General features: G+C 39.0%; 1 protein-coding gene across 2 annotated transcripts; it reads right to left on the reverse strand.

Moving 5' to 3' along the window:
• Positions 1-2,039: 2,039 nt before the first annotated feature.
• ildr1b (immunoglobulin-like domain containing receptor 1b) lies at positions 2,040-11,131 on the reverse strand. Of its 2 annotated transcripts, none has more exons than XM_067603851.1 (8): positions 10,823-11,131; positions 8,894-9,064; positions 8,121-8,270; positions 7,595-7,714; positions 7,321-7,467; positions 5,884-6,009; positions 3,940-4,835; positions 2,040-3,137 (listed from the first exon to the last, which is right to left on the reverse strand). In XM_067603851.1, the coding sequence occupies exons 1-8, from the start codon at positions 10,869-10,871 to the stop codon at positions 3,126-3,128; spliced, it is 1,671 nt and encodes a 556-aa protein (XP_067459952.1). In that variant the 5' UTR covers positions 10,872-11,131; the 3' UTR covers positions 2,040-3,125. The 2 variants fall into 2 exon arrangements, with proteins under 2 accessions (XP_067459952.1, XP_067459951.1); XM_067603850.1 differs by having other exon boundaries at positions 2,040-3,142; positions 10,823-11,130.
• Between the last annotated feature and the right edge of the window lie 2,171 nt (positions 11,132-13,302).

Raw genomic sequence — 13,302 nt, forward strand, 5'->3', positions numbered from 1 at the left:
AATATGTAACTTACACAAGTGTGATGAGTAAACTTGAAGCCTCCAGTGCACAAACACTGAGAATGAACTTAATAGTGAAGTAGGAGACATCATGTGTCCAACAGTTAAACTTCTGAAAAGAAATATATTTGCATATTTACAGATTCTGTCATTTCAAATGAGGGAGAAGGACTAGATGTCATTTTAAGGATTTTAACAAGTCAACTGACCCTTTTTTGTGGAAAAACCATATCAGACACAAATAATTATTCAAAGTAGAGTATTTTATATACATCTTACATCATGGTTGGAGAGGATCTTTCAATTATTGAACAGATTTCAGTCAAATTTGGTGGAAAGTTCATTAAGGCCAATTAATCAGGAAGAGGAAGAAGATGGGGCCACTATATGTACACTTAGCATTTAACGCTTTACCTCAAAACTCTTGAACCTTGAAGTGTAGAAACTACTTTTTTCTTGATTGCTTGGTCCAACCATGGACTGTCATATAGGCCACGCCAGTTTCTGCCTACACATTTTCCACCATTTTGTATTTGTAGCAATTTTTTTTCCTTCTCCACATGTAGGCTACAACTTTAATATAATGTTCTCAAAATTTGGTACATAACCCAATTTGACTGAACCTGTAAAAAGCTAAGTGGTTTATTTTTTGGTATTCAATAAGCCTATTATTTTCCAATATGACCTGGCCAAATTCTTGTAAGCATGCGTATATGACAAAAAATGGCTATAATCCCTTGATTGAGTGCATCATTCAACTGCAATATTTAGATAAATGTGTAGTCATTCACTCTGAACAATCCTTTAAATGTTGATGGCGTGCCAGTATAGGAGATTCTCATTTTCTGTTTGGACAACCATTAAAGATCAGAACATTTTCTGTTCTGTAAATGACTTTGTTGTATGTTATGAAGACGGTGATAACAGATGGAAAAGAAAACATAACAACTCAATAATACATCAATACAACTACAGTACTATAAAATACAATCATACAGAGTATTTATATTAAAACAGGGGGTGCTGAGTCACAGCAGTGTAGGAGTGTCAGTTGAGTGTTGAGTCATTCTTGCCTCTTTCTCAGCCTGGAGCTGAGTGGCAAGCTCAAGGCTGGTGGAGGTCTGTTCCCCAAGTCTTGTTTTTATGTTCTCCATCTGCTGCTCCATGGTTTGACGGAGGGCCTCCTGCTCAGCCCTCAGTTTATTGAGCATCTCCTCGTCCTCGCTCACCCTTTCAGCATGAGACTTCCTCTCTGTCTCAAGTTGCTCCTCATGGGTGTCTCTTACTTGCTGCAGCTGATCACTGAGCTTCAGATTCCTGGCCTTCTCACCCTGAATCTCACTGGTCAGGCGCTCCACCTTTTTCCACAGAAACTTGTTCTCTTTGGTCTCTGCCTCCAGCCTGGTGGAAAGCTCATTAACTTTTTCCTCCTTGTAGGCAATGTGTTGCTCTGCAGAAAAGGAGGTGAGCTCTCAGCACCTCAACCTGTATCCCTAGAGCCTCATTTTTGATCTTGCAGTCGATGAGCTGTCTGGTCGTAGATGTATTCCAAATCTATCGTATCAATAAATTGGTGTTTTGCTGTGATGTTTGGAGACTACCAAAATTACCATTACTAGTGCAGTGCCCATTCAAAACGTGCCTCTTCGGGATGGGATGATTTCTCAATACCTAGAGTTGTGCTCCTCCCCTAAATGCCTCACATGCAGGTTATTGGGAGACCCTACAATTTACCGATGCTCCCTTAACACCTAACACATAGAGCTTAATTCTCTAAAGTTTTTCAATTCATTCTCTATGGTAGTTCTCATCACTACGGATGTTATCCCACCTCTGACCACCATGTGGGGCTGTCTGTAAACAATTCAACGTCATTTATGAGGTATTTTTATATATTTCTCAAGAACCGCTCATCCAAATATCTTCACACATCGACATTGCACTTCCTCATTTCCCCAGCAATCCACCTGCCAGGTATGAAGTAGATCAGATGAACGGTTCTCGAGACACGTGACAAGGACAGGACAAACCCACATATATACCGACAGACAGATTCCTTGCTTTATATAGAGAGATACAGTACACATTTGATGGCAGCACACCTCTATTTTTGTTCATAATAAAAGCAAAAAACAAAACAAAACAAAAAAAAAAACCAATATTATTGCGAAATCAATATTATGTTTGGCGTTGATGCAAAGTTTTCAGACTGAGTCAGTGATGTCCACTAACTCCATCCACCTTCCTACAAATAATGTTACTATGGATGAAGATAGAAAAAGAACCACTTTAAATAATATATATGATTATGCAAAAATAAGAAATGACTTTAAAAAATCCAGGATTACACATTGTGTATTCTCTGCACAAACACAAATAACATGTTCAATCTGTTTGGTTAAACTGTTAAATGTTTACATTTACTTCACAAACACCAAATGCAGAATACATTTATCCATCACCAGTAAGAAAAACACACAAATTACAACATTTAATATAACGATTCTTCATATGTAAAAAAAGGCATTTTTGTAGCAATTACATACAGTGCATCAAGAGTAAACTACATACACACATTTTCAGGACTCACTATCAAATGTCACAACAACAACTTCATAACAACTACATCCTTGCACACTGATCAAATAGATAAAAATGACAGGTTAACAATTTTTCAAGTCTGTCTTAAAACAGCAGTCAGGTGCCCAAATGAACATTGAAACATGTTTTTCTTGCTGTAATCATTACCCCTGTTCATACTGACCATTAAAAGATCCCTTCAACTGCGCTTTCAATGGAAGTGATGGAGGACAAAATCCACAGTCGTCGTCTTGAGTAAAAATGCATTTAAAAGTTTATCTGAAGCCTATATGAGAACTTTTAAATACATCTTTGCCGAGAAGGAGGCTTGTGGATTTTGTCCCCCATATGAATATGAGGAATGATTACAGCAAGACAAAACTATTTCGGTGTTCATTTGGGCACCTGACTATTGTTTTGGAAAACACTTGAAAAACTGCGAACCCATCCTTTAAGCTAGTGTCTGTCTTCATTTTCACCGTTGTGGAAACATTCAGGAAAAGAACAAAAAGAAAGAAATGCTTCAGATGACTACGCTGGTGCTGCTATGGGAACTTCTATCCTAGGAGAGAAAAGAGACAGAGGCAAGGTTTAGTTAAAGCAGGAGATGATTCAACACACATAAGAAGAATGAGAGACCAAAAAGATGAAGAAATTAACAAGACTACTCATTTACAGCCATGCTAGTAGTCTGTGAAGCTGCATTTAGGCACAGTGGTGCTTTGAGCTAAATGCTAACATGTTCATAATGACAATGTTTAGCATGTTCACCATCTTAGTTTAGCATCTTAGCATGCTTATTAGCACTAAACAAAAAGTATAGCTGAAGATGATGGGAATGTAATTAGTTTAGCAGGTGTTTGGTCATAGACCAAAGTGTTGGACTTCAAAATTTGACCTGATGATGGTGCTTGAGGAAAAGTCAGGAGATCAACAAAGTTATTACAATTAATCAGGAGTAAATGTCTAAATTTTGCTCATCAATGTAGTAGATGCAGAGATATTTCACATGAAGTGAAAAGTTTGACCTGTTGGTGGCACTAGAGGAAAAGTCAGGGGATCACCAAACTCTTTAGGATTCATCCTCTGGGCACCGTGAATGTCTGTACAAAACGTTATGGCAATCATCTAATATTTGTAGAGATAATTCAGCCTGGAACAAAGTGGTGGGACCGACCAACCAAACAACTGACATTGCCATCGCTCACTGATAGCATGGCTAACAAATGACGAAAGAAAGAAGTCGAAACTAGAAAAAGAAAAGGAAACTAAGTGGAGATAGAAAAATGACACAAAGAGAATCATTCTCAGCACACTATTTATACAGAGTGTGTGTCAGTATTTGTGTGTGGATCTTACATAAAGATGGTTGTAGTTCCTTTGCCCGTTACCGTGTCCAGGCTGGATCTCAATGGAGTTGTAGCTAGGGGGCTTCTCTGGCCAATCCTTCCCTTTCCCTCCCCTTCTTCTCCTGTTGTCCTCTTCATCTGAGCTCCAGGACCCTTTGCGACGCTGAGGAGGTGAGTAGCTCCTCTCCCTCCGTGCTGCTCTGCTGTGCAGCTCCTCCATCAGGTCATCACGACTGTGGGTTCGTGGCCTGGACCCACCTCCTCTCCTCCCTGCTGAGCTTCCTCTCTCATTTCTCGAGCCCCTGTGTGGCGCTCTCCCTCGCCTGTTATCCCAGTCGGAGTCGTCGCTGTAATCACGCAAGATCCCCCGCCTGGGAGGAGAGACGTCTCTGTATCTACGACTGTCTCTGTGGACGCCCCTTTCCGAGGGGATTGTGCTCCCACTGGACTGGCTAGACATTCTGGGGACACCCCTGACTCCCTCTCCACCTCCAGGCCCCCTGCGTGAGGAAAAGCTGGGTCCACGCTGGATGATAGGAGGAAGGGTGATCACCCTTCTCTCGATCCCTCTCACCCCCATGTCATCCAGGGCTGACAACATACTCGGAGGCCCGGGACTGTAGGGAACTGCGGGAGGAGCCTGCTGGGGCTGAGGATGAGACTGTAATGGCGGCATATTTTGGACAACACGTGAAGCCATTGGAGGTGGTCCTGTATCCAGCCCCCTCACCTGGTTCTCCAGGTAGTCCAACACCTGGTTGGTGCCTTGAACACTGCTATGCACACTGCCGTTCATGTGGTAGTGGTGAGGAGGAGGAGGAGGGGGCTGCTGCTGCAGGGCCATGGGTGACAGCTGCATGGGAGCCATGGCAAAGTTCTGTTTGACAGGGTGGTCCGAGTACGAGCCTGAAACCAAAGTGACAGTGAGCTCAGTTAAAAACAGAAAGTGGGGAGACATGAATAATCTTAATTACATATTGATCAGTCTAAACAAGGGTGTATAATTTCCAGAATTTTTGACCAGATGGTAGCGCTAGATGAAAACGGTCACCAAAGTTATTACAATTCATCCTGAAGGGGACATGAATGTCAATGGAAATCTATCAAAAGGTTTTGAGCCATTTCGCTCAAAACCACAAACGTTGACCTCACAGTGTCACTGGATGAAAAGTTGGAGGATCACTAAAGTCATTAGGAGTCATCCTCTGGGGACCAATGATGTCTGTACAACATTTCATGGCAATCCATCCAATAGTTTTAGCCTGGACAAAAGTCAAGCATTTATTTTAGCGTGGTTAGAAATGTTGATTAGCTCATTTGAGATGCCTTCAATTATTACCATCACCAACTTAAAAAGCAACAGTGAGTTCTTTGTGAACTTTTAGACTTGGTTTTCACCTCTCAGGCTACATACAGGCTGCCCTAAACCTCAGAGCCTGTATGCCGTCTGACACAAAGATCTGCAGACACTACAAAAGTCTACTGTCATCTCTTTTGCATGTTTTTGGGTAAACAAAAAACATCTTTTTCATCAATATTTTAATATATAGTTAATATTCTCATAAAAGAACTTGCAAGAACTGAACATCAATCAAAGACAAGTCATGAAAGGACACTGTTCTTTCTGTAGTAAAGATTCAAATATAACATCTATCAGAAAGTGGGTTTAGTTCATTAAAAGCCTAATACAGCAATTTACATGGATTTGTATTGTTGGTCTACCATCAAAAGCATGATAACCAGAGTTATAGTGTGTTATTTGCTGGATTGATATAAATGTAATATATAAATGCTGGAAATAGCATTCATAGTCTCTGTTTTTTTTTTTTTTCCATTGTGTCTTCCCACTTCTGAAACCAAACCAAACACACGATCTTGGGTCTAGGCAAGAATGGAGCAACAAAGTATTCAATAAAGCATTAAAATAAGTCCTTTGTGCTTTTGTGTCACTCACCTGAATACAGTATGGGGACGCCCTGAGAGGAGGCATTGGAGCTAATGGGAGCATAAATGGGTTGGCCGTTCATCCAAGGAGCCATAGCCTTCTGAGCCTGTCGCATCATCCGGTGCTGCATCACAGCTGAGAAGAGAGACGGTTAAAGGTCATTTGTGTGACTCAACTCTGATATCGGTGATGACGGAGTAGATTTTGGTTTATGGGTTTGCACGAGTACAGATTCTATATCAGAAACCATTTTGTCTATGATGCACTTTGTGTTTACGCTTCTATGCTTATCAGATCCTGCACCACTTGACAGTTTCTCGTAATTTCAAAAGCAGCAGATAATGATCTAAAACTGAATTTACTGATGCTTGCAAAGTGCAAACATGAAACATGATCCACATTGTATAGGGTTCTGCTTTAATCAATAAGACACATGTTAAACTTACAATACTGTACTTGAATTTTTAAAATTTTCTGTCATATCATTGAAATGGACCATCTCATATGAGATTATGTGACACACAAAGATACCACATGTAGATAAAGACTTCTGACAGCTGACATTCAAGAAACACAAACCATTGCTGCTTATTACACGTTATGAAACAAAACAAAAAGGAAGTTTCTTTCTACACATTACAGATTAGACACCTATATATACACAACACATTTAGTGTTCATGTGTTAAATAACATCTTTCACAAGTCATGAAATAATAAGGCAACATAAGACAAAATACCAAAATAAAAAATAAATAGTTTATATTAATACATTATATATAAACAAAATACTTTATAGCCAATTTCAGCTCATTGTTCAGCTTTCTGGTTGCAACTATACTGTTTTGGTTCAATCTCACTGCTCTAATAGTGTTGTTTGCAGCAGGCAGCTTTTTTCAGGAAAAAGCAGGTTTAAGTCACATAACTGATAAAGGCATTTTGCTCATCAATACCAACATAACAGTGTCCGATTTCCAGATGTAATGGCAAAACAGCACACCTCTGTTAAAAATGGAGTGTTGTATACAATAATTTAGATTATTATTTACTGTGTTAATATTATAAAAGAAGGCTGATACTGTCCCGATTATGTGGACTGATCACAGTAAATACACTTTCTTCATGAATGTCATTATAAAATTCATGACTTCCACTCTCAGTCACATCCACTCAGGTGCCAGTGCCAATAGCACACCCTGACCTCATGTTAACTTACACTAAAATGATCCCAGTGTGGTATAAAGATTTTAAATATGTGAAGAAGAGATCACAGGTCACAAGAGAAAAACTTTGCTCAAGCACTGTTAAGTTTGATGTAGTTTGATGGTTTCACACTGAAGGAGTACTGAACTTTCTGGCTCCTGACTTGCTCATGTCAATTTGCCTCATAACCAGCTGTGGAAAAAAAACAACAAAAAAAACAAACAAAAAAAAGCATGTGCTTTACCTTTTTCCGGGCAGCAGCACGTCTGTGGACAACACGGGCAGCGGACGTAGCAGCAGCACTTCTGCGGGCAGCACTGACAGCAACATATGCAGAAGAGCATGATGAGCAGGAGGGCACCGATGATGATTAACAGGATGGTCAGCCAGTCTGGAACAGGTCAGAGGTCACAAAATTACTGATAATTCAATCTCTTTCTTAGTTCACAAACACATTTTCCTCAGAAATTATATTTATGCTCCATGTGACTTTGAGTGCCACAACTGAGGTAACTTACGGTACACGATGAGTTTAACTTCACGATCCGGGTCCCCTGTCGTGTCACCAGGCGCATCAATATTGCAGAAGTACACACCATTATCCCACCACATCACCTCATTGATGACCAGGTCAGCCTCTGTTGACACATAAAACAATAATGTCAACATATATCTTCTGAACTAGCAAAATCCAAATAAAATGTTATGAAAAGAAAAAGATATTCAAAAAAAGCCACAAAATCTTTGCTTTTTTCCTGAACAATATATACTCAATTTAGCTTCTCCAGTTCTGCTAACAAGACCATTAATTAGGCAAAATAGTGCACTGATTGGCAAATATTTCTATGCTAACATATGTTCACATACTACAATAAAAACTCTAACTTAAAAAAAAACATACTTATACAAATTTTTCCTTATTTGTATGCAGATTTCTGCAACTTGTTTGGTGTTCTAAAATCTTCTTAGATCACAATTCAGTGGAGAAAGAGAGACTATTGACAGTTCATAGCAACCTTGTTATTATGATGGGTTCACACTTACTGTTTTGAATGGTAATTTTGCGTTCTCTGTAGTCTGCTCCCAGTATGGGCTCATTAAGGCCTCTCTTCTGCACCACTGTGCGAACTGTGCGCTGGCGGTCTGGGCAGTCATTGGACGGGTCCTGACCCAGCTGCAGAGCGGCCTGATAGGCTTCAGAAACAGAGCGACACAAGGATGAAAGATGCTAATTGTTTCCAAGATCGGAAGATTAGCATTTTCCTCAAAGCTCAAACCTCCATCACATCTGTGGCATTTTGACTCAATCCTTCAGGTGTGTAACTGCAACAACCAGCTGATTAACTTTAATTTATAATTTTGAAGATTTTCATTTTAATAAATGTCTTTTAAGTCACTATTTATTGCTGAATGAGGTAACACAATGGTGATTGAGCCTATGGCCCACTGATAAAAGCTTTTGCATTTGCAGTATTATGAGTATTACGAACCGGGTGTCCGTGGCAACTTTCCCACCATTGAAAATGTTTTCTCATTAAAGTTCAAACCTTCAAGTTTACCATTTGATTTAAAACTGCCAAACACCCATATAGAAGCAAATAACCAGAATATTTGCTGTTTTGGTAATTCATGTCCATGATGATATAAAAGGATCAAACCAACACTGGTAGTCATAGAAACGAAACTAATCTTCAGTTCTCCAAACAGGACGACTATTGTGATAAAGATCACTGTCTATGTAAACTACCATTTTTTATGTACACTGCTATGTTTTTTTTTAACTATATGCTGTGGTCTCCCTCCACCTGCGGTCTCACCTGTGGAGTAGTAATCAAGCACCGGGTCTTTACAGAAGGATTTGTATCTCCAGGTGACCAGGACATCCTGAGGGTTCGCTGAAGTGGAGTAGTCGCAGCGCAGAATCACAGAGGCAAACAGAGTCGTAAACCTCTCAGTCTCTGGAACGTTCACCTGGATGGAGAGCAGCTCTGAAATAGGGAGGACGGAGAATGAGATGAGATGGAAGTTAACATGTGTAACTCACAAAGAAAACCTCTTGTGTGTTTGTGTCAAGGCTTTGCTCCTGAATGCTGGATTGATAAGAATCTGACCAGACTGGTTAACAGTTTACTCCAGAAGTCGTTACCTGTGCACATATTTTACTATAACATTAGAAGCAATAACAGCTGTCAATCATGATCAGGTGTAGAGTTTAGGATAATAAGCTAATGACAGGTGACCTCTTATAACTGAGAAAAGTATCAGTTAGGATCTAAGGTCAAAATCTCTCTCTTTGAAATAGTCGTCCAAAATTGTGACGTGTTGGTAGTTTTTCTTCAGTTGATTAATGTCTCCAAATAGAAAAATAGAATACTTTGTTAATCACAATGAAACATTTTGACAGCCAAGTCTCATAAATCACATCATCAACAATGGACACTCAAGGATGTAGGTAAGAAAACACAGACAATCTGAGCTAAATTAAAAACTACGACCACTATGAACCATTTGGACCAACAACACAGACCTGTAAAAATCTGACACCAAATCTAACCTTCTTTGACAGCTTAAATTTGCTTTTTCACAGAAATTTTAAGATGTTGATCTGAAACTATTTCTCAATCAATAGAAATTTCATCCGCAACCATTTTAAGTTTACTTTAAGACACTTTTCATGAAATTTGTGCTGATTCCAGCCCCTCAAACTTGAAGACTTTCTGTTTTTCACCAAAATCAACATTCAGTTGATTAATCAATAATACAAAAGAACCATTAGTCACAGTCCTACTCAGATAAAATAAAGTACATAAGAATCTGTCCTTGTACATCATTGTCAACAAAATGTTTACTACACATAGAAACAGAGCTGAAACAAATAGTCAATTAATAGATTATTTGAACAACAGAAAAATAACTTTTCATAATCAATTAAACATTTAATGCTCAAAATTCTCTGCTTCCAGCTTCTTAACTGTGGAGATTTGCTGTTTTTCTGTTTCATGTGATAGTTAACAGAAATATTTTGGGGTTTGGCTGTTGGGCCAGACAACACAAGCAATTTAAACGCATCACTTTGGGCTTAAGAAAATTATAATGAGCATTTTTCACAGTTTTCAAGCAATTTATAGACTAAAGGATTAATAGATTAATCGGCAAAATACTGAATAGACACGCAACTATTGATTATTCTCATTAACAGAGAAAGTGAGCAAATCATCACACCCGAGAAGCTGACACCAGATGATGTTTGATGTTTTTGCTTGATAAATCTTGATAAATGACTTTAAAGTGTATTCAATTGTTGATTCATTTTCTAATCAACTAGAATAATTGACTTATCATTTCAGATCAACAGCAGATTTACCATAATAATAATAGTAATAATAATAATAATAATAATAATAATAATAATGTGATGTACTGTTGTGTGTAGCTTTGAGTACAAATCCTTGAGTACAGCTGATACATCATTGTGAAGAAATGTTGACTACCGTAGTCAGCGTGAGCTGATGGATGTTATCATTTTAGAGAGCAGGCCAAAAAAATAGTAGTTGTGGTAAAGTCACGTGACAACAGACGGCCTTGTCTTGTTTGCACCTGTCGATAATTAACTTGTCAACTTCCCAGTTTCGATTGTTTGATCAAGTGGCTTCACTCTACAATAAACTGATAAAACAGATTATACCTGGATTAAGTATGAACTTCAGGCAAAAGGTGTGTTTACTATGTGGACTTTAAAGCCTCACCTGTCGGCAGGTAAACCAGCAGAAGCGCCATCAGTATCGTTTTTCCCATCTCGTTGCTCTGTATCCTTCCGCGGAAGCTTCACTGTCCTGACGACGATTTAAAATCCACTAAAAATCCTGAACATCTGTAGAAAAGCGTCATGTAGGCGCTGCTCTGCATAGTACTCCCACGTTTTCACTGAAGACGACACGTTTTTCTGGCCATGTGTATTATCTGTGGTGAAAGACGAGTGTTTACAGACGAATCGACAAACAACTTCCCCCTAAAGCAGTCGGACTATGATGGAGGCGGATCATCACCACCTCCCCTTTGCCCAGCTTCAGGTGACATCACTGAGCCCGCCCCCCTGACAGGTGCAGCAGGAGGAGCAGGAGGAGCACAGAGTCCCTACGACAGCAACAACCTGAAAAAATAGCTACTTAACCCTCACATACAGTTCATATTCGGACCCTTCGCAGCATAGAGCGGGTTATTCTTGACCTGGTTCAAGTATTCCTTTATAAATAGTTCCTATATCAAATTTTGAACCACAAATGTATTTTGCATCCATATCCTGTATATCTTATCAGTCATTAACCTCCTCCACTGCCCCGACGTCAGATTTAAAGCTACAGTGAAGATACTAGTATCAAATGAAACCAGGAATCCATTGATACCAACCTTGTCATGCTAACTTGTTGCTAACGCTCCAAAGTTATGCTCAGTTTTGGCGAGGGAAAAACTGCCATGGCCATTCTCAAAAGGGTCCCTTGACCTCTCACCTCAAGATATCTGAATGAAAATGGGTTCTATGGATACCCACAAGATATCTCCAAATGTCAAAAGTTTTTGAAACCAAATCACAGTAGTAGTACAGGGTGCTGAGGTTTAATGTGGTATTTTGGAGGGATTTTTGACCATTTTTATAATTTCTCAAGTGGTCAAAAATGGTTAAATTTTGCACCAAACCTGTATAACAAATGGTATCAACCCCAAAATTGCTGCAACAACTTATGAGACACAATTGAGCATGGGAATGACCATCATATACTTCCATCGTAATGTTATCATAATGTTCTAAGCCCTTACACATTCTTCAAATTTTGAATAGGTGCCTAACCAAAACACAGTGTTTATTACAGATTTATTACTAGAAAAAAATGACACACAGTGCTGAGCTCAAATTAATCTTCATGCTCCCAGCTTTTATGTAGCACATACTTTATGTAGCATATACTTTATGTAGCATATACTTGTGACCTGCTATCTCCCCCTAAGGAGGTTATCTCCCTGCTGTTTCCCCTGTTGGCTAAACAACTAACTTTGAGAGAATCAACCTGGTAATCTGGCGGCACAATTACATATATTACAAATTAGTAATTTGAGTGAATTATTTGTGAGAGCACAATCTATCATTTTATTTTTCCATTCAGACAATTTCATGGCGCCACACAAAACGCTCTCATTGTTTCAGTTAGTCTCTTTCATAGTTTTAATGGTCCAAACTACAACATGAGAGAAACTGGGAGCTTAACTAGCAGATTAGTCATTAATATATCAGTAAATATTCTGTTCTCTGCTGTGTTTCCTTGAGTCAACTGCTCCTGATGAGTGTAATCAAATGCTATTTACATACCAGATTAATACACTCTTTATATGAATGTTCATCAGTTATAGGGCTTGTTTGTCCTCAGCAACGTGACAGAAAAATCAGTTATATTAAAAGAACAGAAGCTCAGATAATCTGATTGTAAATCAAACAAAAAAAGAGAAGCAGGTCGCCTCGGCTGGCATGATGGTTTTCATTTGTCTGTTGGTGGAAAAACGCCCGAGTTTAAAGTTCACTCTCTGGGTGAGTCATGTTGAACGAGTGTCGGAGCTCTTTGTGTGAGGATGTTTACATCCCTTATCGAGGACATAGACCCCGGCGAGCTTTACAGTTGACACAAAACAAGCCCGCGTGAGCTGAACTCAAGTGCTGCTCTCAGCTTACACAAGTGTGCTTGAAATCCTGTGAAAAATGCTGCATGGATGAAAAGCTTTGCCATCACATCTGTGTCTGGCTCCACTCTGAACTCAAAGACGTGCCAGTTTGTAAATTCCTTCCTGGTATTTTGTTGTTAGTAGTTTCGAAGAACACACAGTACCATTCATTTTCTGTCTTTTTTACTGTGTTTTGGTACCCAGGGAACACAAAACAGGTACACTGTGATGTGCAGGCTGTGTTGTGGAGCGCTATCAAATGTTCATTTAGTCTCATTTTGCTCTAAATAAACGGTAGTAACATTTAATTGCTCACAATTCATATGTTGTGAGATTATGTTGTACCATTTAGCCCATTCACAGCTTAATGTATTTTATGCATAATTTAAAGTCATACACATGATTTACATGGTAAAGTGTGCTGATTGTGTGTTTCTGTAAATGAAGGTTGTGAGTAAAGCTGTAGTGTTGATTTAGTTGTGTATTTTTGATAAGCAATGATAAAAATACAGGCAGA

Source organism: Thunnus thynnus, chromosome 11 (genome assembly GCF_963924715.1).
Source record: "Thunnus thynnus chromosome 11, fThuThy2.1, whole genome shotgun sequence".
In the NCBI taxonomy this organism is placed as follows: domain Eukaryota; kingdom Metazoa; phylum Chordata; class Actinopteri; order Scombriformes; family Scombridae; genus Thunnus; species Thunnus thynnus.